Source organism: Engystomops pustulosus, chromosome 2, assembly GCF_040894005.1.
Source record: "Engystomops pustulosus chromosome 2, aEngPut4.maternal, whole genome shotgun sequence".
NCBI lineage: Eukaryota > Metazoa > Chordata > Amphibia > Anura > Leptodactylidae > Engystomops > Engystomops pustulosus.
This window is the reverse complement of record NC_092412.1, coordinates 252,062,286-252,086,579: the sequence shown is the minus strand read 5'-3', so window position 1 is coordinate 252,086,579 and position 24,294 is coordinate 252,062,286. Positions and strand designations below refer to the sequence as shown.

At 42.4% G+C, this 24,294-nt stretch overlaps 1 protein-coding gene across 2 annotated transcripts in view; it reads left to right on the top strand.

The window, feature by feature from the left end:
* The window catches only part of LOC140116805 (OX-2 membrane glycoprotein-like), a 63,177-nt gene that overhangs the window by 21,483 nt on the left and 17,400 nt on the right, over positions 1-24,294 (top strand). For both annotated transcript variants that reach the window (XM_072133241.1, XM_072133240.1), the window contains exons 2-6: positions 570-902; positions 2,540-2,731; positions 3,819-4,034; positions 19,151-19,253; positions 23,253-23,322. In XM_072133241.1, coding sequence (XP_071989342.1) covers positions 570-902; positions 2,540-2,731; positions 3,819-4,034; positions 19,151-19,253; positions 23,253-23,322 — 914 coding nt within the window. The remainder of the gene's footprint in view (positions 1-569; positions 903-2,539; positions 2,732-3,818; positions 4,035-19,150; positions 19,254-23,252; positions 23,323-24,294) is intronic.

Genomic DNA, 24,294 nt, shown 5'->3' with positions numbered 1-24,294 from the left:
TATATGGGCACAGCACAGTACTACTACTCCTATCCTATACTCTATATATGGGCACAGCACAGTACTACTACTCCTATCCTGTATATATGGGCACAGCCTAGTACTACTACTCCTATCCTGTATATATGGGCACAGCACAGTACTACTACTCCTATCCTGTATATATGGGCACAGCCTAGTACTACTACTCCTATCCTGTATATATGGGCACAGCACAGTACTACTACTCCTATCCAGTATATATGGGCACAGCACAGTACTACTACTCCTATCCTGTATATATGGGCACAGCACAGTACTACTACTCCTAACTCTGTATATATGGGCACAGCACAGTACTACTACTCCTAACTCTGTATATATGGGCACCGCCTAGTACTACTACTCCTATCATGCAGAAAGCTGACAGTTTTATTTATGGAGTATTCTTGGTTATGACATTGTTTGGACTCTATGCATTAGCTTTAAACACTTTTGAAAACATTTTAGGGCCCCCAAATGTCTGCACTTCCATTATACTGTATCTTAGGAAACCCTTTAGAAAGCCACAATTTTCTTGTTCCCTTTAGGATCGGATCCCCCAGTAAACTGCACAGTGACCAGAGCCGGAGGCCGCGCTGATCTGACGTGTAGGATCTCGTCTCTCCTGGACGTTGTACAAGTCACCTGGCAGAGGAGGACAGGAGACTCCTACCAGACCTTGGTAACACGTAGTAGAAGGTTTGGGGTTCAGATTTCCAAATTCTATGAAAACCGCATCTCCGCTCCACAAACCAAAGACCTGGGGACATCGACCATCGCTCTATCAGAACTGGAAATAGACGATGTCTCCTGTTTTAGGATTATTTACAATCTATTCCCTGAGGGAACCCTGGAAGGAGATGTCTGCCTGCCCAAGCCCGGTGAGTACATAGAGGCAGAAAAATAATGCACATGATAGGAAGTGGGGAGGGGGGAGGGAGCTGGATGAGTGAGGGGGAGAGGAAGACTGATACAGGCACACACAGTCCGCAGCTGCCCCCTCACCCGGGGACTCACTACACACGGCTGGAAAGGAGATAGACAATGGAAAATAAACTGAAATACTGAAGTACTGAAATGATGCAGGGTGCTGACAAATCAGCACAGAATAGGCTACAGGAACCTGTCAGCAGCTAAAAATGACATTCCTGGTGACAGGTTTCCTTAAAATAAGCTGACACGGAGGTTAACATTGTAGTGATGAATAAGGACAATTACAAAATGATTTGCATTGATATTCTAGACGACAGGGACTGTTACACAAAACTCTAGTGAGCTTTACAATGGAAGGACACTGGATAGCGCAAAAGATTAGATACAGTATCCCAAAAGTCCACAAGGAGTTTCAACCACTTGACAAAGCACCATATCTAGACTTGAGGCCTTCCATCAATTTTTCACATTTGTTTGGGCCTTAGTGCCATCCTCTGTCCATAAAGTACATCAGAGGAAGCTCTGTTGACTATGATTTTGTACTTAGTTTCCATCCATTCCTGCACTAGTCTGAATCCTGCCCTATTCCACTCCTGTCTGACTTAATTGATGTACACCACATCTGTCTGTCTCCTGCTGACTTTGCTCTAGGCTGCAGACGGTTAAGCTAATTGTAATGGACAATGCTTTCTCCTTTCATTGGCCTTCTCTGCTGGTCTGTTTCCCATTGATGATTATGTGCCCTCTGCTAGATGCGTACTATAAGCTGTTTTGCCCTGTTTGTGTCTCTGTTTTACTTTGGTGCAGGAAGAGAATGTCTCTTAGTTGTTGCCTAACATCTAGAGTAGGGTTGAAAGTAGGTAGGGACAGTTGGATGGATCCAATTTCATTGCTAGTATGTTCCCTGTCAGGATCAGAGATAGTGGACTCACTGGACCACCATGGATGATGACGTAAACCGACACCTGAGAGCAGAGTCCAAGTGCCACAAAGCAGGTTGGACTTGCTGTGGCGTGGTACCACCAGGTCGTTCCACAGGTGCGACTTTGTCTGCGGTGGTACAGAGACGTTGAGCAAAATCGTAGTCAGGGACAGGCAGGAGGTCAGGGCAGGCAGCACAGGATCAGAGTCGGGGACAAAGTGGAAGGTCACAACAGGCACAAAAGGAGCGTGGTCAGGAACGGAACCCGGGTCACAATAGGAATTCTGAACATGAGCGACGGGCATCAGGAACAAAGCTTTCTCGAATGCACAATGCACAAAGATCCGGCTGGGTGTGCATGGATAAGATGCGTTATAAAGAATTCTGGGAATGGGCAGCACCAATCAATGGTGCACTTTAAATCTTTGTGCGCACACCATAGGAGACAGGGACGCACGTGCACATCCGCCGTATCCGGAACGGGGACAAGTAAGTGGAGCTGTGGAGTCACTAGAGCACAGAAAGGGGCACGGGTGAACCCGAAACCTGAGACGTGGGTCACTGGAGCACCCGTGACATCAGCAACAAAACAACACAATGGATAGATATATATGAGTATGTAGTGAATATAATCATCTGTTTAATTCAATTTTTGTCTAACAGATGGAGTCAGAGAAGTCGTCTGTAAGAGTTCAGCAGATCTCAGAGTTATTTTAGACCCTCCACAGATAAGAACACAACACTCCGAAACCAATGGAATATTCATTGAGAAAGGTCGATGGCTTAATGATTCCCTATCTCCGATGTGTATCTTTTACTTACAAGGGGAAGCCAAGAGTAAGAGAAGTGTCCCAGGTAAGTGTCCATCCACCAGGCTTGGTGCTGTGAATACTCTGCGGCAATCAATGCCCGGTCACTGTGGAGCCATGTAGGGTAATTTATCATTAGTATTTTTGTCTATTTTTGGCGTAAGTGGAATTTTACTCTGTTTTTACTCTATTGCGACAATTGAAATGTTTCAAGTGATTTTGGCATAGAACTTGTGTGTGCAAAATTCTTTATTTTCGTCTGTTGCTTATTCCAGGCTTTTAGACTGCAATCATGTTTTGCGACTGTTTGTTCAAACCAATTTTTTTTTGCGAAAAATTACTCCAGTCACCCTGTGGCGTAGAAATATGATAAAAACAATTAGCAAATTTACCAAGATAAGCACAAAAAAAGCTAAATTATGCGACACAACAAAAAAAAAAAGAAACACCAAATACAACAACTTACATAGAGTCACTCGATGAATTCAGATAAAATAAAAATTGAATTGAACATAAACAACCAAGATTAAAGGGTTTTTTTTTACACGGAGACAAGTTTCTTATATGTACTCAGGATAATAAAATAACACATTCCCTAATTCCCTGTTATTAACAAAAATACAGAATTTCACAGATATAAGTCCAACCTGTCTCCATCAGTCCTGGTGTAAACAAATTTGGTTGTCCTTGGAACCGACCCTGGATTTTATGACTTTAGGGTCGCCAGACATCTTGTTCTCCTGTCTGACGCTGCACTGAGCTCCACTCTCTCTCTAGCCTTTCCCCTTGCATTCCAGGACGAGCTCACACACACAGACACTGACTTCCTGCCAGCATGTGATGAGAGTAAAGCTACAGACAGATAAGATCTTTATCCAGGAGAGAGGGAGGCACAGCAGTTCTGGCAGTGTGTGTTATAGGGGAGATATAGCAGGGCTGTGTATGTCATGGCTGTGATAGCAGAGCTGAGAATGTCATTTTGTGTTATATCCATCTCATGGATCACATAATCTCTCATCTCTGATCTATCTGATCTCTCTTTCTCTGTTTCATATACTAGTGAGTGTTCAGAAGCCAAATGAAAGTGTAGATAAACCCCCTTACTGTTATTTATTTTTTGTTGTTTTCTGAAGAGACGGAAGAAGAATTTTTCATAGAGTGTAAAGCATCTGGAGCCCAGAAACCTACAATAACCTGGACTGATGAAGGACGTCCCATAAGTAGAGAAGAGAAGGAGAACATCATAGGAGACGTCATCACCGTCACCAGCATCCGGCACCATGCGAGATCTACATTACCCAGAGACAAGGAAATAAGGTGTCATGTATCCTACAACCAAAGTCCTGAAGGTATGGAGATTAGGATTGTATACAGTGGTTAAAGGATTGATCCTTAAACTAAACATTCACAACACCCCACTAAACTTTTCAAAACCTTCACCAAGGGGTACAACTGCAATGAGGCAAATTCAGCCACTCACCTCAGGAGGCAACCCCTTGCTGCATAACAGGGGGCGGCATCTTGTGGGCAGGTACTTTCAGGCAGCTAGGACATGGCATGTCCTGGCTGCAGAAGGAGAGGTCCATGTAGAGAAGAGGGCGGTGAAATCAGTGCAGAGTGGAGGGGTATGTAATGACTTTGCTCCAGAAAGTATGAAAATCCGGCACTACATAGTCAACGGGCCCTCCCCCTCCACCCTCAATGCTTCTAGGACTACGCTCTGCCTTGTCCAACTTATCTCAAACTCTGCAGGATTATGGAGTAGTATATATTAACGGGGGTGTAACTTGAGGGGGTGCGGTCGCAACTGGGCCCAAGAGGCTTAGATGACCCATGTAGTGTAGCTTTCCTGTATGAATAGACTATTACAATAAACAACACATTGTAATTGGGGGCCTGACAGACATTTTGCTCTGTGGCCCGACAGCTTCAAGTTACATCCCTTTATATCAAGGTTATGTAAACAAAAAAAACACAATGGCTGCCATATTTTTGCAGTACACAGGAAAATCCACAAAACCAGCCCTGCCCCTTCCATTACATCTCAGCATGTTAGGAGGAGAAGGGAGAGGTGTGAGCCCTGGCAGCAGGGCCCGCGCAAGCACATACCCGGACAAGTGTCAGGGCCCAGAGCTGCTGGGGGGCTGTACTTGAGGAATCCATGGGGGTGAGAGGGGCTGTATATAATGACTCCATAGAGTGTGAGGGGGGGTATAAAATACACATGAGGGGGCTGTATATAAAATAACCATGAGGGGGCTATATATAAAATAACCATGAGGGGGCTGTATATAAAATAACCATGAGAGGGGGCTGTATATAAAATAACCATGAGGGGCTGTATATAAAATAACCATGAGGGGGCTGTATATAAAATAACCATGAGGGGGCTGTATATATAATAACCATGAGGGGCTGTATATAAAATACACATGAGGGGGTTGTATATAAAATACCCATGAGGGGCTGTATATAAAATACACATGAGGGGGTTGTATATAAAATACCCATGAGGGGCTGTATATAAAATAACCATGAGGGGCTGTATATAAAATACCCATGAGGGGCGGTATATAAAATAACCATGAGGGGACTGTATATAAAATACCCATGAGGGGCTGTATATAAAATACCCATGTGGGGGCTGTATATAAAATAACCATGAGGGGGCTGTATATAAAATACCCATGAGGGGGCTGTATATAAAATACCCATGAGGAGCTGTATATAAAATACCCATGAGGGGCTGTATATAAAATACCCATGAGGGGCCGTATATAAAATAACCATGAGGGACTGTATATAAAATAACCATGAGGGGCTGTATATAAAATAACCATGAGGGACTGTATATAAAATAACCATGAGGGGCTGTATATAAAATACCCATGAGGGGGCTGTATACAAAATAACCATGAGGAGGGCTGTATATAAAATAACCACGAGGGGCTGTATATAAAATAACCATGAGGGGCTGTATATAAAATAACCATGAGGGGGCTGTATATAAAATAACCACGAGGGGCTGTATATAAAATAACCATGAGAGGGGGCTGTATATAAAATACCCATGAGGGGCTGTATATAAAATAACCATGAGGAGCTGTATATAAAATAACCATGAGGGGGCTGTATATAAAATAACCATGAGGAGCTGTATATAAAATAACCATGAGGGGCTGTATATAAAATACACATGAGGGGGTTGTATATAAAATACCCATGAGGGGCTGTATATAAAATACACATGAGGGGGTTGTATATAAAATACCCATGAGGGGCTGTATATAAAATAACCATGAGGGGCTGTATATAAAATACACATGAGGGGGCTGTATATAAAATACCCATAGGGGGCTGTATATAAAATACCCATGAGGGGCGGTATATAAAATAACCATGAGGGGACTGTATATAAAATACCCATGAGGGGCTGTATATAAAATACCCATGTGGGGGCTGTATATAAAATAACCATGAGGGGGCTGTATATAAAATACCCATGAGGGGGCTGTATATAAAATACCCATGAAGGGGCTGTATATAAAATAACCATGAGGGACTGTATATAAAATAACCATGAGGGGCTGTATATAAAATAACCATGAGGGACTGTATATAAAATAACCATGAGGGGCTGTATATAAAATACCCATGAGGGGGCTGTATACAAAATAACCATGAGGGGGCTGTATATAAAATAACCACGAGGGGCTGTATATAAAATAACCATGAGGAGCTGTATATAAAATACCCATGAGGGGCTGTATATAAAATACCCATGAGGGGCCGTATATAAAATAACCATGAGGGACTGTATATAAAATAACCATGAGGGGCTGTATATAAAATAACCATGAGGGACTGTATATAAAATAACCATGAGGGGCTGTATATAAAATACCCATGAGGGGGCTGTATACAAAATAACCATGAGGGGGCTGTATATAAAATAACCACGAGGGGCTGTATATAAAATAACCATGAGGGGCTGTATATAAAATAACCATGAGGGGGCTGTATATAAAATAACCATGAGGAGCTGTATATAAAATACCCATGAGGGGGCTGTATATAAAATACCCATGAGGAGCTGTATATAAAATACCCATGAGGGGCTGTATATAAAATACCCATGAGGGGCCGTATATAAAATAACCATGAGGGACTGTATATAAAATAACCATGAGGGGCTGTATATAAAATACCCATGAGGGGGCTGTATATAAAATAACCATGAGGGGACTGTATATAAAATAACCATGAGGGGCTGTATATAAAATACCCATGAGGGGGCTGTATATAAAATAACCATGAGGGACTGTATATAAAATAACCATGAGAGACTGTATATAAAATAACCATGAGGGGCTATATATAAAAGAACCATAATGGGGCTGTATATAAAATAACCATGAGGGGCTGTATATAAAATAACCATGAGGGGCTGTATATAAAGTAACCATGAGGGGCTGTATATAAAATACCCATGAGGGGCTGTATATAAAATACCCATGAGGGGCTGTATATAAAATACCCATGAGGGGCTGTATATAAAATACCCATGAGGGGGCTGTATATAAAATACCCATGAGGGGCTGTATATAAAATAACCATGAGGGGGCTGTATATAAAATACCCATGAGGGGCTGTATATAAAATACCCATGTGGGGGCTGTATATAAAATAACCATGAGGGACTGTATATAAAATAACCATGAGGGGCTGTATATAAAATACCCATGAGGGGGCTGTATATAAAATAACCATGAGGGGACTGTATATAAAATAACCATGAGGGGACTGTATATAAAATAACCATGAGGGGACTGTATATAAAATAACCATGAGGGGACTGTATATAAAATACCCATGAGGGGGCTGTATATAAAATAACCATGAGGGGACTGTATATAAAATAACCATGAGGGACTGTATATAAAATAACCATGAGGGACTGTATATAAAATAACCATGAGGGACTGTATATAAACTAACCATGAGGGGCTATATATAAAATAACCATGATGGGGCTGTATATAAAATAACCATGAAGGGTTGTATATAAAATAACCATGAGGGGCTGTATATAAAATACCCATGAGGGGCTGTATATAAAATAACCATGAGGGGCTGTATATAAAATAACCATGAGGGGCTGTATATAAACTAACCATGAGGGGCTGTATATAAAATACCCATGAGGGGGCTGTATATAAAATACCCATGAGGGGCTGTATATAAAATACCCATGAGGGGGCTGTATATAAAATACCCATGAGGGGCTGTATATAAAATAACCATGAGGGGGCTGTATATAAAATACCCATGAGGGGGCTGTATATAAAATACCCATGAGGGGGTTGTATATAAAATACCCATGAGGGGGCTGTATATAAAATACCCATGAGGGGCTGTATATAAAATACCCATGAGGGGCTGTATATAAAATACCCATGAGGGGGCTGTATATAAAATACCCATGAGGGGCTGTATATAAAATACCCATCAGGGGCTGTATATAAAATAACCATGAGGGGGCTGTATATAAAATACCCATGAGAGGCTGTATATAAAATAACCATGAGGGGCTGTATATAAAATAACCATGAGGGGGCTGTATATAAAATACCCATGAGGGGCTGTATATAAAATACCCATCAGGGGCTGTATATAAAATAACCATGAGGGGGCTGTATATAAAATAACCATGAGGGGGCTGTATATAAAATAACCATGAGGGGCTGTATATAAACTAACCATGAGGGGCTATATATAAAATAACCATGATGGGGCTATATATAAAATAACCATGAGGGGCTGTATATAAAATACCCATGAGGGGCTGTATATAAAATAACCATGAGGGGCTGTATATAAAATAACCATGAGGGGCTGTATATAAACTAACCATGAGGGGCTGTATATAAAATACCCATGAGGGGGCTGTATATAAAATACCCATGAGGGGCTGTATATAAAATACCCATGAGGGGGCTGTATATAAAATACCCATGAGGGGCTGTATATAAAATAACCATGAGGGGGCTGTATATAAAATACCCATGAGGGGGCTGTATATAAAATACCCATGAGGGGGCTGTATATAAAATAACCATGAGGGGACTGTATATAAAATAACCATGAGGGGACTGTATATAAAATACCCATGAGGGGGCTGTATATAAAATAACCATGAGGGACTGTATATAAAATAACCATGAGAGACTGTATATAAAATAACCATGAGGGGCTATATATAAAAGAACCATAATGGGGCTGTATATAAAATAACCATGAGGGGCTGTATATAAAATACCCATGAGGGGCTGTATATAAAATAACCATGAGGGGCTTTATATAAAATAACCATGAGGGGCTGTATATAAAGTAAGCATGAGGGGCTGTATATAAAATACCCATGAGGGGGCTGTATATAAAATACCCATGAGGGGCTGTATATAAAATACCCATGAGGGGGCTGTATATAAAATACCCATGAGGGGCTGTATATAAAATAACCATGAGGGGGCTGTATATAAAATACCCATGAGGGGCTGTATATAAAATACCCATGTGGGGGCTGTATATAAAATAACCATGAGGGACTGTATATAAAATAACCATGAGGGGCTGTATATAAAATACCCATGAGGGGGCTGTATATAAAATAACCATGAGGGGACTGTATATAAAATAACCATGAGGGGACTGTATATAAAATAACCATGAGGGGACTGTATATAAAATAACCATGAGGGGACTGTATATAAAATACCCATGAGGGGGCTGTATATAAAATAACCATGAGGGGACTGTATATAAAATAACCATGAGGGACTGTATATAAAATAACCATGAGGGACTGTATATAAAATAACCATGAGGGACTGTATATAAACTAACCATGAGGGGCTATATATAAAATAACGATGATGGGGCTGTATATAAAATAACCATGAAGGGTTGTATATAAAATAACCATGAGGGGCTGTATATAAAATACCCATGAGGGGCTGTATATAAAATAACCATGAGGGGCTGTATATAAAATAACCATGAGGGGCTGTATATAAACTAACCATGAGGGGCTGTATATAAAATACCCATGAGGGGGCTGTATATAAAATACCCATGAGGGGCTGTATATAAAATACCCATGAGGGGGCTGTATATAAAATACCCATGAGGGGCTGTATATAAAATAACCATGAGGGGGCTGTATATAAAATACCCATGAGGGGGCTGTATATAAAATACCCATGAGGGGGTTGTATATAAAATACCCATGAGGGGGCTGTATATAAAATACCCATGAGGGGCTGTATATAAAATACCCATGAGGGGCTGTATATAAAATACCCATGAGGGGGCTGTATATAAAATACCCATGAGGGGCTGTATATAAAATACCCATCAGGGGCTGTATATAAAATAACCATGAGGGGGCTGTATATAAAATACCCATGAGAGGCTGTATATAAAATAACCATGAGGGGCTGTATATAAAATAACCATGAGGGGGCTGTATATAAAATACCCATGAGGGGCTGTATATAAAATACCCATCAGGGGCTGTATATAAAATAACCATGAGGGGGCTGTATATAAAATAACCATGAGGGGCTGTATATAAACTAACCATGAGGGGCTATATATAAAATAACCATGATGGGGCTGTATATAAAATAACCATGAGGGGCTGTATATAAAATACCCATGAGGGGCTGTATATAAAATAACCATGAGGGGCTGTATATAAAATAACCATGAGGGGCTGTATATAAACTAACCATGAGGGGCTGTATATAAAATACCCATGAGGGGGCTGTATATAAAATACCCATGAGGGGCTGTATATAAAATACCCATGAGGGGGCTGTATATAAAATACCCATGAGGGGCTGTATATAAAATAACCATGAGGGGGCTGTATATAAAATACCCATGAGGGGGCTGTATATAAAATACCCATGAGGGGCTGTATATAAAATACCCATGAGGGGCTGTATATAAAATACCCATGAGGGGCTGTATATAAAATAACCATGAGGGGCTGTATATAAAATACCCATGAGGGGCTGTATATAAAATACACATGAGGGGGTTGTATATAAAATACCCATGAGGGGCGGTATATAAAATAACCATGAGGGGGCTGTATATAAAATAACCATGAGGGGGCTGTATATAAAATACCCATGAGGGGCTGTATATAAAATACACATGAGGGGCTGTATATAAAATACACATGAGGGGGTTGTATATAAAATACCCATGAGGGGCTGTATATAAAATACCCATGAGGGGGTTGTATATAAAATACCCATGAGGGGCTGTATATAAAATAACCATGAGGGGCTGTATATAAAATAACCATGAGGGGGCTGTATATAAAATAACCATGAGGGGGCTGTATATAAAATACCCATGAGGGGCTGTATATAGAATACACATGAGGGGGTTGTATATAAAATACCCATGAGGGGCGGTATATAAAATAACCATGAGGGGGCTGTATATAAAATAACCATGGGGGGGCTGTATATAAATACCCATGAGGGGCTGTATATAATATAACCATGAGGGGACTGTATATAAAATAACCATGAGGGGCTGTATATAATATAACCATGAGGGGACTGTATATAAAATAACCATGAGGGGACTGTATATAAAATAACCATGAGGGGCTGTATATAAAATACCCATGAGGGGGCTGTATATAAAATAACCATGAGGGGACTGTATATAAAATAACCATGAGGGGACTGTATATAAAATACCCATGAGGGGGCTGTATATAAAATAACCATGAGGGGCTGTATATAAAATAACCATGAGGGGACTGTATATAAAATACCCATGAGGGGGCTGTATATAAAATAACCATGAGGGGGCTGTATATAAAATAACCAAGAGGGGACTGTATATAAAATAACCATGAGGGGACTGTATATAAAATACCCATGAGGGGACTGTATATAAAATAACCATGAGGGGCTGTATATAAAATAACCATGAGGGACTGTATATAAAATAACCATGAGGGGACTGTATATAAAATACCCATGAGGGGCTGTATATAAAATAACCATGAGGGGCTGTATATAAAATAACCATGAGGGACTGTATATAAAATAACCATGAGGGGACTGTATATAAAATACCCATGAGGGGCTGTATATAAAATAACCATGAGGGGCTGTATATAAAATACCCATGAGGGGCTGTATATAAAATAACCATGAGGGGCTGTATATAAAATAACCATGAGGGGCTATATATAAAATAACCATGATGGGGCTGTATATAAAATAACCATGAGGGGGCTGTATATAAAATAACCATGAGGGGGCTGTATATAAAATAACCATGAGGGGGCTGTATATAAAATACACATGAGGGGGTTGTATATAAAATACCCATGAGGGGCGGTATATAAAATAACCATGAGGGGGCTGTATATAAAATAACCATGGGGGGGCTGTATATAAAATACCCATGAGGGGCTGTATATAATATAACCATGAGGGGACTGTATATAAAATAACCATGAGGGGCTGTATATAATATAACCATGAGGGGACTGTATATAAAATAACCATGAGGGGCTGTATATAAAATACCCATGAGGGGGCTGTATATAAAATAACCATGAGGGGACTGTATATAAAATAACCATGAGGGGACTGTATATAAAATACCCATGAGGGGGCTGTATATAAAATAACCATGAGGGGCTGTATATAAAATAACCATGAGGGGGCTGTATATAAAATAACCATGAGGGGACTGTATATAAAATAACCATGAGGGGACTGTATATAAAATACCCATGAGGGGGCTGTATAAAAAATAACCATGAGGGGCTGTATATAAAATAACCATGAGGGACTGTATATAAAATAACCATGAGGGGACTGTATATAAAATACCCATGAGGGGCTGTATATAAAATACCCATGAGGGGCTGTATATAAAATACCCATGAGGGGGCTGTATATAAAATACCCATGAGGGGGCTGTATATAAAATAACCATGAGGGGGCTGTATATAAAATAACCATGAGGGACTGTATATAAAATAACCATGAGGGACTGTATATAAAATAACCATGAGGGACTGTATATAAAATACCCATGAGAGGGCTGTATATAAAATACCCATGAGGGGCTGTATATAAAATAACCATGAGGGGACTGTATATAAACTAACCATGAGGGGGCTGTATATAAAATACCCATGAGGGGCTGTATATAAAATACCCATGAGGGGCTGTATATAAAATAACCATGAGGGGGCTGTATATAAAATACCCATGAGGGGGCTGTATATAAAATAACCATGAGGGGCTGTATATAAAATACCCATGAGGGGCTGTATATAAAATACCCATGAGGGGGCTGTATATAAAATAACCATGAGGGGGCTGTATATAAAATACCCATGAGGGGCTGTATATAAAATACCCATGAGGGGGCTGTATATAAAATAACCATGAGGGGCTGTATATTAGATAACCATGAGGGACTGTATATAAAATAACCATGAGGGGACTGTATATAAAATACCCATGAGGGGCTGTATATAAAATAACCATGAGGGGCTGTATATAAAATAACCATGAGGGACTGTATATAAAATAACCATGAGGGGACTGTATATAAAATACCCATGAGGGGCTGTATATAAAATAACCATGAGGGGCTGTATATAAAATACCCATGAGGGGCTGTATATAAAATAACCATGAGGGGCTGTATATAAAATAACCATGAGGGGCTGTATATAAACTAACCATGAGGGGCTATATATAAAATAACCATGATGGGGCTGTATATAAAATAACCATGAAGGGTTGTATATAAAATAACCATGAGGGGCTGTATATAAAATACCCATGAGGGGCTGTATATAAAATACCCATGTGGGGGCTGTATATAAAATAACCATGAGGGGCTGTATATAAACTAACCATGAGGGGCTGTATATTAAATACCCATGAGGGGGCTGTATATAAAATACCCATGAGGGGCTGTATATAAAATACCCTTGAGGGGGCTGTATATAAAATACCCATGAGGGGATGTATATAAAATACCCATGAGGGGGCTGTATATAAAATACCCATGAGGAGGCTGTATATAAAATAACCATGAGGGGCTGTATATAAAATACCCATGAGGGGCTGTATATAAAATACCCATGTGGGGGCTGTATATAAAATAACCATGAGGGGCTGTATATAAACTAACCATGAGGGGCTGTATATAAAATACCCATGAGGGGGCTGTATATAAAATACCCATGAGGGGCTGTATATAAAATACCCATGAGGGGGCTGTATATAAAAAACCCATGAGGGGCTGTATATAAAATACCCATGAGGGGGCTGTATATAAAATACCCATGAGGAGGCTGTATATAAAATAACCATGAGGGGCTGTATATAAAATAACCATGAGGGGGCTGTATATAAAATACCCATGAGGGGACTGTATATAAAATAACCATGAGGGGGCTGTATATAAAATAACCATGAGGGGGCTGTATATAAAATAACCATGAGGGGGCTGTATATAAAATACCCATGAGGGGGCTGTATATAAAATAACCATGAGGGGCTGTATATAAAATAACCATGAGGGACTGTATATAAAATACCCATGAGGGGCTGTATATAAAATACCCATGAGGGGCTGTATATAAAATAACCATGAGGGGCTGTATATAAAATAACCATGAGGGGCTGTATATAAAATACCCATGAGGGGCTGTATATAAAATAACCATGAGGGGCTGTATATAAAATACACATGAGGAGGTTGTATATAAAATACCCATGAGGGGGCTGTATATAAAATACACATGAGGGGGTTGTATATAAAATACCCATGAGGGGCGGTATATAAAATAACCATGAGGGGGCTGTATATAAAATAACCATGAGGGGGCTGTATATAAAATACCCATGAGGGGCTGTATATAAAATACACATGAGGGGCTGTATATAAAATACACATGAGGGGGTTGTATATAAAATACCCATGAGGGGCTGTATATAAAATAACCATGTAGGGGGCTGTATATAATATAACCATGAGGGGACTGTATATAAAATAACCATGAGGGGGCTGTATATAAAATAACCATGAGGGGACTGTATATAAAATAACCATGAGGGGACTGTATATAAAATAACCATGAGGGGACTGTATATAAAATACCCATGAGGGGCTGTATATAAAATACCCATGAGGGGCTGTATATAAAATAACCATGAGGGGCTGTATATAAAATAACCATGAGGGACTGTATATAAAATAACCATGAGGGGACTGTATATAAAATACCCATGAGGGGCTGTATATAAAATACCCATGAGGGGCTGTATATAAAATAACCATGAGGGGCTGTATATAAAATACCCATGAGGGGCTGTATATAAAATACCCATGAGGGGGCTGTATATAAAATAACCATGAGGGGGCTGTATATAAAATACCCATGAGGGGCTGTATATAAAATACCCATGAGGGGGCTGTATATAAAATAACCATGAGGGGCTGTATATAAAATAAACATGAGGGACTGTATATAAAATAACCATGAGGGGACTGTATATTAAATAACCATGAGGGGACTGTATATAAAATACCCATGAGGGGCTGTATATAAAATAACCATGAGGGGCTGTATATAAAATACCCATGAGGGGCTGTATATAAAATAACCATGAGGGGCTGTATATAAAATAACCATGAGGGGCTGTATATAAACTAACCATGAGGGGCTATATATAAAATAACCATGATGGGGCTGTATATAAAATAACCATGAAGGGTTGTATATAAAATAACCATGAGGGGCTGTATATAAAATACCCATGAGGGGCTGTATATAAAATACCCATGTGGGGGCTGTATATAAAATAACCATGAGGGGCTGTATATAAACTAACCATGAGGGGCTGTATATAAAATACCCATGAGGGGGCTGTATATAAAATACCCATGAGGGGCTGTATATAAAATGCCCATGAGGGGGCTGTATATAAAATACCCATGAGGGGCTGTATATAAAATAACCATGAGGGGGCTGTATATAAAATACCCATGAGGGGGCTGTATATAAAATACCCATGAGGGGGTTGTATATAAAATACCCATGAGGGGGCTGTATATAAAATACCCATGAGGGGCTGTATATAAAATACCCAGGAGGGGCTGTATATAAAATACCCATGAGGGGGCTGTATATAAAATACCCATGAGGGGCTGTATATAAAATACCCATCAGGGGCTGTATATAAAATAACCATGAGGGGGCTGTATATAAAATACCCATGAGGGGCTGTATATAAAATACCCATGAGGGGCTGTATATAAAATAACCATGAGGGGGCTGTATATAAAATAACCATGAGGGGGCTGTATATAAAATAACCATGAGGGGGCTGTATATAAAATACCCATGAGGGGGCTGTATATAAAATACCCATGAGGGGGCTGTATATAAAATAACCATGAGGGGCTGTATATAAAATACCCATGAGGGGCTGCATATAAAATACCCATGAGGGGCTGTATATAAAATACCCATGAGGGGCTGCATATAAAATACCCATGAGGGGCTGCATATAAAATACCCATGAGGGGGCTGTATATAAAATAACCATAGGGGGCTGTATATAAAATAACCATGAGGGGGCTGTATATAAAATAACCATGAGGGGCTGTATATAAAATAACCATGAGGGGGCTGTATATAAAATATCCATGAGGGGGCTGTATATAAAATAACCATGAGGGGCTGTATATAAACTAACCATGAGGGGCTGTATATAAAATATCCATGAGGGGGCTGTATATAAAATAACCATGAGGGGGCTGTATATAAAATAACCATGAGGGGCTGTATATAAACTAACCATGAGGGGCTGTATATAAAATATCCATGAGGGGGCTGTATATAAAATACCCATGAGGGGGCTGTATATAAAATACCCATGAGGGGCTGTATATAAAATACCCATGAGGGGCTGTATATAAAATACCCATGAGGGGATTGCAGGAAGAGGGTTTATGAGGGTTTTCTCCCTGGGGCACTCCCGATGTATGTGTGATGTCAGGATCCCCAAGTAGATGGTAGAGGGAAGACTTGTGATGTTACCCCGGCCGGGGATCATACGTAGAGACAAGATGTAGAACAAGATGTCAAATATACAGGGGCACATTTACTTACCCGGTCCTGTCACGATCCAGCGGCACGTTCTCCGACAAGGATTTGGGTCTGCCGGGATTCATTAAGGTCGTGCAGCCGATATCCACTAGGTGTCGCTGCGCCGAGTTCACTTTTTTCGTCCCGGTGCATGTAAGTGCTGATCTTGCGACACAAAGGGGGTCATTTACTAAGGGCCCTATTCAAGTTTTCCTGACGTGTTACCCGAATATTTCCGATTTGCGCTGATTTTCCCTGTATTGCCCCAGGTTTTTGGTGCACGCGATCGGATTGTGGCGCATCGATTGTGACGGATTTAGAGAAACCGCTGCATTTAAAAAAAAACAAGTGTCGCCCGACACGCGCTTACCTTCACCCACGATGGCTCGGTGAACTCCAGATGCTCTTAAGCGCAGCAGCGACACCTGGTGGACGTCGGAGGAACTGCCTTAGTGAATCCCGGCCGGACCCGAATCCACCGCAGAGAATGAGACGCTGGATCGCGAATGGACCGGGTAAGTAAATCTGCCCCAAATTCCTTTATAAATTCCGCGGTTTTTCCAAATCTGTTGGGTTGTCCGATGGCCACGCCCCCCAATTTCTGTCGTTTGAAAGCCGGCGTCGATGCACCAAAATCTGATCATGTGCGCCAAAATCCCGGGGCGGAGAAAATTCGGAGAAAATTGGAAATCGTCGGGAAACCCGACAAATGTCTTAGATTCGGACCCTTAGTAAATGAGCCCCACAGTCTCTTTATTTCAAGACTTCAACGCAGCAAACGTAACAGACTGAGGTGGTGTCCTATCTGCCGGTGTCCGAGGAAGCTGGTTGGGTGCAGTCTCGTAGAAGAGGCTCACAGCCCAGATACAGGAACAGATACAGGGGCTGGAGAAGATAGAAGTGGCTTCTTGGGCAGCAAGGTTAAAGGAAACCTACCACCACAAATCTACCTATAAAGGTAGATTGGGTGGTAGGTGCATCAATGGGACGTGAGGATAGCCCTTTTAAGGGCTAATCCTCACGTCCCCTCACTTTTTTGGTAACTTTTATTCCATATATATTTAAATTTACTTATGTGGCTACCGGGGCGTGGAGTAGCCGCATATGAGATTACATGAGGCGGCTACTCCACGCCCCGGTACCCACTTTACCCCTCCTACTCACCCATCTTCGGCGCGCAGCTCCGCGTAGCTGCGCGCCCTCGTCCGGCGACCCTGCCGTCTGCGCATGCGCAGAAGAGCAGGCCCGCGCCTGTTTCGGAGCAGTGACCGCGCAGGCGCGGGCCTGCTCTTCTGCGTATGCGCAGACGGCAGGGTCGCCGGACGAGGGCGCGCAGCTACGCGGAGCTGCGCGCCGAAGATGGGTGAGTAGGAGGGGTAAAGTGGGTACCGGGGCGTGGAGTAGCCGCCTCATGTAATCTCATATGCGGCTACTCCACGCCCCGGTAGCCACATAAGTAAATTTAAATATATATGGAATAAAAGTTACCAAAAAAGTGAGGGGACGTGAGGATTAGCCCTTAAAAGGGCTATCCTCACGTCCCATTGATGCACCTACCACCCAATCTACCTTTATAGGTAGATTTGTGGTGGTAGGTGCCCTTTAAGGCAAGTTCTGTAAGTAAGTTAGAGTCCTGCAGACCTGATGGAGGGAGACAACAGGAGTAGGTTGATGGGTCATGTGCCTGGTTTGCCCTCTAGGACAGAAGAATCTGGAAAATCCACTTCAACTACAACTCTTGCTGACAGGCTCCTCCGCACCTGGTTCTCATCCCAGTGCAGACAGCAGCTCCGGAGGTGTGACAGCTCCATGTAGGAGAAGACTCCAGCACATGGCTCGCTGATCTCCTGAGGCTGTGAAGGAGGCACAGCGGGAGCTGCCACAATCTGCTCCCTAGTTCTGGGTCATTCAAACCCCTTCACACTCCCTCAGCACCGAGCAACATCCTGCAACAATCACTTTACTTACCTGCTCCTCTCCCAGGCTGTATTCCACCTGCCTGCCGCGTTACTGCCACCCCCTAGCCGGCACCAGCACCTGTCCTGCTACAGTGAGAAATATGAGTGCTGTGGGCCCCCCTGGCATTGCAGAGCCTTGGCACTTGGCCGGGTGCTGGTGCCGTCCCTGACTATTGGCTACAATGCTGGTGTAAATATGGTATATAGCAGCGTCTTCTGTATATTGTTCAGTTTTGGTTTGGTTTGTGATGATTGAGATTATATATATGGCTTCCAATCTTAGGTCTCCAACATGAACAAAATCAAGAACTCATTATAATTCTATCCGTAGTCCTGCCTCTCATATTCCTGGTGGGAGTCTCTGTTATCATTTATCACTTCAGAAGGTAAGTTACTCCTATGTACTATCATGCACCGTGTGGTGGGCAGAGAGGTGACGTGAAGCTGTTTGGTCGTAAAGTTAAATCTGTAGCAGCCCTCTTACTATAACGTCCCACCTATCTTCACGCCTTTATCGAAGCTTATGTCGCGTCGCCACCTCTCCGAGCTCTACACATGTGCAATAACTCCGACTTCAGTGCCGCATGTAGAGCTCCAGGGGCTGGTGCTCCGTGTAGAGTACCGGGGGCTGGTGCTCCGTGTAGAGTACCGGGGGCTGGTGCTCCGTGTAGAGTACCGGGGGCTTGTGCTCCGTGTAGAGTACCGGGGGCTGGTGCTCCGTGTAGAGTACCCGGGGGTGGTGATCCGACAGAAGCTTCGGCTAAGGCTACATTCACACTGCCATTCACTATGGGGGAGGTATATACGACCGATGTATATACAATGTATATACCTCCCCCATAGATGGCAATGGGCGCACAGCACCGGACGGGAGCGGTGGGGCACTGTACCGTTCCGTAGCCAGGAGAAAGATAGGACATGTCTTATCTTTCCCCGGAATACGGCACCGTGCCCCAGGTTTCTCTGTAGAGAGGGGCAGCGGTGCTCATCCCCTCCTCCCCTCCCCGGCGTTAGTGTGAATTTAGCCTACGGTGCGCAGGTAGGAGGGATCGCCAAGGCTACTGGGGCACGAAGTAGTCTTTGCTCCCGGGAGAGGGTACCCCCGCGCTACTATGCTGACAATTTGCATACGCTACTACCCTCCAGTAAGAAGGGTAATGGGAGCAGAGGCAAGGTCAGACAGGTGCTGGTAGTGGGAGATTCGATTATTAGGGGAACACACAGGGCAATCTGTCACAAAGACCGTGCATACCGAACAGTGTGTTGTTTGCCGGGTGCTCGGGTTCGGCATGTTGCGGATCGGGTTGATGGATTACTGGGAGGGGCTGGTGAGGAACCAGCGGTCATGGTCCACATTGGCACTAATGACAAAGTAACAGGTAGGTGGAAGGTCCTTAAAAATGATTTCAGAGATTTAGGCCACTCTAAACTTCAGGAGGGCAAACTTTCATCAACTAAGGGAAGACCTTAAAGGCATAGACTGGGATAATGCTCTCAAAGACAAAAGTCCCCCCCAAAAATGGGACTTTTTCTCATATATTCTGAAAAAGTCCTGTGAGAAACACATACCTTATGGGAAAAAGCATAAAAGGAACAAGAAAAAGCCTATGTGGCTAACTAGTCTTGTAAGGAAAGCAATAAGCGAGAAAGATAAAGCGTTTAAGGTGCTAAAACGTGAAGGTAGCGATGAGGCATTACAGGATTATAGAGAGAAAAATAAATCCTGTAAAAAGCAGATAAAGGCCGCAAAAATAGAGACTGAGAGAAATATTGCCAGGGAGAGCAAAAATAATCCCAAATTATTTTTCAAGTATATAAATGATAAGAAACTAAAAACAGAGAGTGTGGGTCCCCTTAGAAATAACATGGGGGTCATGGTGGAAGGAGATGAGGAAAGGGCCAATCTACTGAATGTCGCCTTCTCAACTATCTTTACCCAGGAAAATCCCCTGGTGGAAGACACAATGAGGAATAATATAAATTCTTTTTATAATGTCAACAGTTTAACCCAGGAAGAGGTACGGCGCCGCCTCGCATCCACTAAGATAGATAAATCACCTGGGCCAGATGGCATACACCCCCGGGTTCTGCATGAATTATGTACGGTGATAGACAGACCGTTATTTTTAATATTTGAAGATTCACTGAGGACTGGTTATGTTCCACAGGAATGGCGCATAGCAAATGTGGTACCAATATACAAAAAAGGATCAAATAGCGATCCTGGAAACTACAGACCCGTAAGTCTAACTGCTGTGGTGGGGAAAATATTTGAGGGGTTTATTAGAGATGCTATCCTGGAGTATCTCACTGTGCACAACCTTATAACCCAGCGTCAGCATGGGTTTATGAGAGATCGGTCCTGTCAGACTAATCTGATTGGTTTCTACGAGGAGGTAAGTTCAAGACTGGATCTGGGGGACGCTGTGGATGTTGTATATCTGGACTTTTCAAAGGCATTTGACACCGTGCCACATAAAAGGTTGGTATATAAAATGAGACTGCTGGGAGTAGGAGAAAATCTGTGTATCTGGGTAAGTAATTGGCTTAGTGATAGAAAACAGAGGGTGGTCATTAATGGCACATTCTCAGATTGGGTTGATGTTACCAGTGGAGTGCCACAGGGGTCAGTATTGGGGCCACTTCTTTTTAATATTTTTATTAATGACCTTGTAGTGGGTTTACACAGTCAAGTTTCAATATTTGCAGATGATACTAAGCTGTGTAAAGTAATAAATACTGAGGTCGATAGTTTAGCATTACAGAGGGATTTGTGGAAGCTTGAGGGATGGGCAGAGAAATGGTTGATGAGGTTTAATGTAGATAAATGTAAAGTTATGCACTTGGGCCATGGAAACAAAAAGTATAATTATGTTCTAAACGGTCAATTACTTAGTAAAACTGAAGCTGAAAAGGACTTGGGGGTATTGGTGGATGGTAAACTTAATTTTAGTGACCAGAGCCAGGCGGCTGCTGCTAAAGCAAATAAAATAATGGGATGTATCAAGAGAGGAATAGATTCTCATGATAAAGACATAGTTCTGCCCTTATACAAATCCCTGGTCAGACCACACATGGAATATTGTGTACAGTTTTGGGCACCAGTGTATAAAAAGGATATAGTAGAGCTGGAACGGGTGCAGAGGAGAGCAACCAGGATTATTAGGGGAATGGGACGACTAGAATACAATGACAGATTACAAAATTTGGGATTATTCAGTTTAGAAAAAAGACGACTGAGGGGAGACCTCATTACAATGTACAAATACCTGAACGGACAGTACAAGGATCTCTCCAAAGATCTTTTTATACCTAGGCCTGTGACCAGAACAAGGGGGCATCCTCTACGCCTAGAGGAGAGGCGATTCTACCATCAACATAGACAGGGGGCATCCTCTACACCTAGAGGGGAGGAGGTTCTACCATCACCATAGACAGGGGGCATCCTCTACGCCTAGAGGAGAGGCGGTTCTACCATCAACATAGACAGGGGGCATCCTCTACACCTAGAGGAGAGGAGGTTCTACATCACCATAGACAGGGGGCATCCTCTACACCTAGAGGAGAGGAGGTTCTACCATCACCATAGACAGGAGGCATCCTCTACACCCAGAGGAGAGGAGGTTCTACCATCACCATAGACAGGGGGCATCCTCTACACCTAGAGGAGAGGAGGTTCTACCATCATCATAGACAGGGGGCATCCTCTACACCTAGAGGAGAGGAGGTTCTACCATCACCATAGACAGGGGGCATCCTCTACACCTAGAGGAGAGGAGGTTCTACCATCACCATAGACAGGGGGCATCCTCTACACCTAGAGGAGAGGAGGTTCTACCATCACCATAGACAGGGGGCATCCTCTACACCTAGACGAGAGGAGGTTCTATCATCACCATAGACAGGGGGCATCCTATACACCTAGAGGAGAGGAGGCTCTACCATCACCATAGACAGGGGACATCCTCTACGCCTAGAGGAGAGGCGATTCTACCATCACCATAGACAAAGGTTCTTTACTGTAAGAGCAGTGAGACTATGGAACTCTCTGCCGCAGGAGGTTGTTATGGAGGACTCTTTGTACATGTTCAGGAGAGGCCTGGATGCCTTTCTGGAGAGAAAAAATGTCACGGGTTATGGGGATAAAACATTTATTTAATTCTTGAAGGTTGGACTTGATGGACTTGCGTCTCCTTCCAGCCTTATATACTATGATACTATGATACTAGTTATATAAAGTGTAGACTAGGTTAGAAAGTCTTATAGGATTAGGGAAGGATAGTTTAGGGCTTAGGTGGTTACGGGGAACCTACCACCAGATCTACCTTAATAGGCAGCTTCCTGTAGGTAGGTTTCCTTTCAACTTTTTTTTACCTGTTTTATAGCAGAATGGAGGAAGAGGAATATCAAGTGCCTGTAATGGATCATTTGGGCCCAGGAAGACTTTCTTATCTGGTAGGTTTTCTAAAATTTGGATAATTTTTTTCCATCTAGTTTAGGAAAGTAATAGGACTTGCTGTAGGTCGGGATAAGAGACAGTTTGCTGGTTCCTGTACTAATATTCGGCTTATGAAACATGGAAGCCCGTCTGGGATGGAGCATGTCAGACCTCCCAAAGATCCACACCCTTATCAAAAATGTTTACACTAATGAAATGAGGCACAGATGAGGTCAAATGGGTTTCTTTTAGGTTCAGTTGATGGTCAATCTTCTTGTTGAGTTAAAACTTCTGGAGACCTTCCTTCTATCTGCTCCAGAATCCCATCAGAGAGGGTCTGGTGGTCTCCAGGTTTTTAAAGATTTCAGTACCTCATCATTCAGTAGTAGTAGCGACACGGCCAATCGAGAATCTCCCTGCAGCATGTGCACAAAGCCCTTTCCACCGTGTGCCAATCCTTGGGTCTGATCACACTTACACCAGATCTAAGGGGATGACCCCCTAACTGGGACTGGACTTTGGTGGATGCTATTCATCATTCCAGATGATGTAACATCACTTAAAGGCAATTTGTCATGAGTTTTTTTTTAAAAAATATACTGCCGACTAAGCTGCTAGACCATGCAGACATGTGTAACCATACTTGTCTGTGGGTAGTAAGTAGCAGCAGGACTGTGAAAAGTAAACTTTTAATTCATGTTCACATCTCCTCCAAGTTCTCTGTGCAGGTCTTTCAGCCTGAAGAGCTTTCTTCTTTTTGCACTGAACTGTTCCACAGACCCTCCCTCTCCTCTGAGTGATCGCTCTAAGTATCCAACCAAAATCCTGTTACAGCTCCTTCTCTGAGCAGAGGGGAGGGGCTGTGGTGCTGCGCAGTGCAGAGAGCAGAAAGCCCTTCAGGTTGAAAGACACACCCCCAGAGCCCTTCAAGAGTTGCAGAACTGACAGACACTGTCTTGTCACTACTAATAACACACACAGAGGTTTTA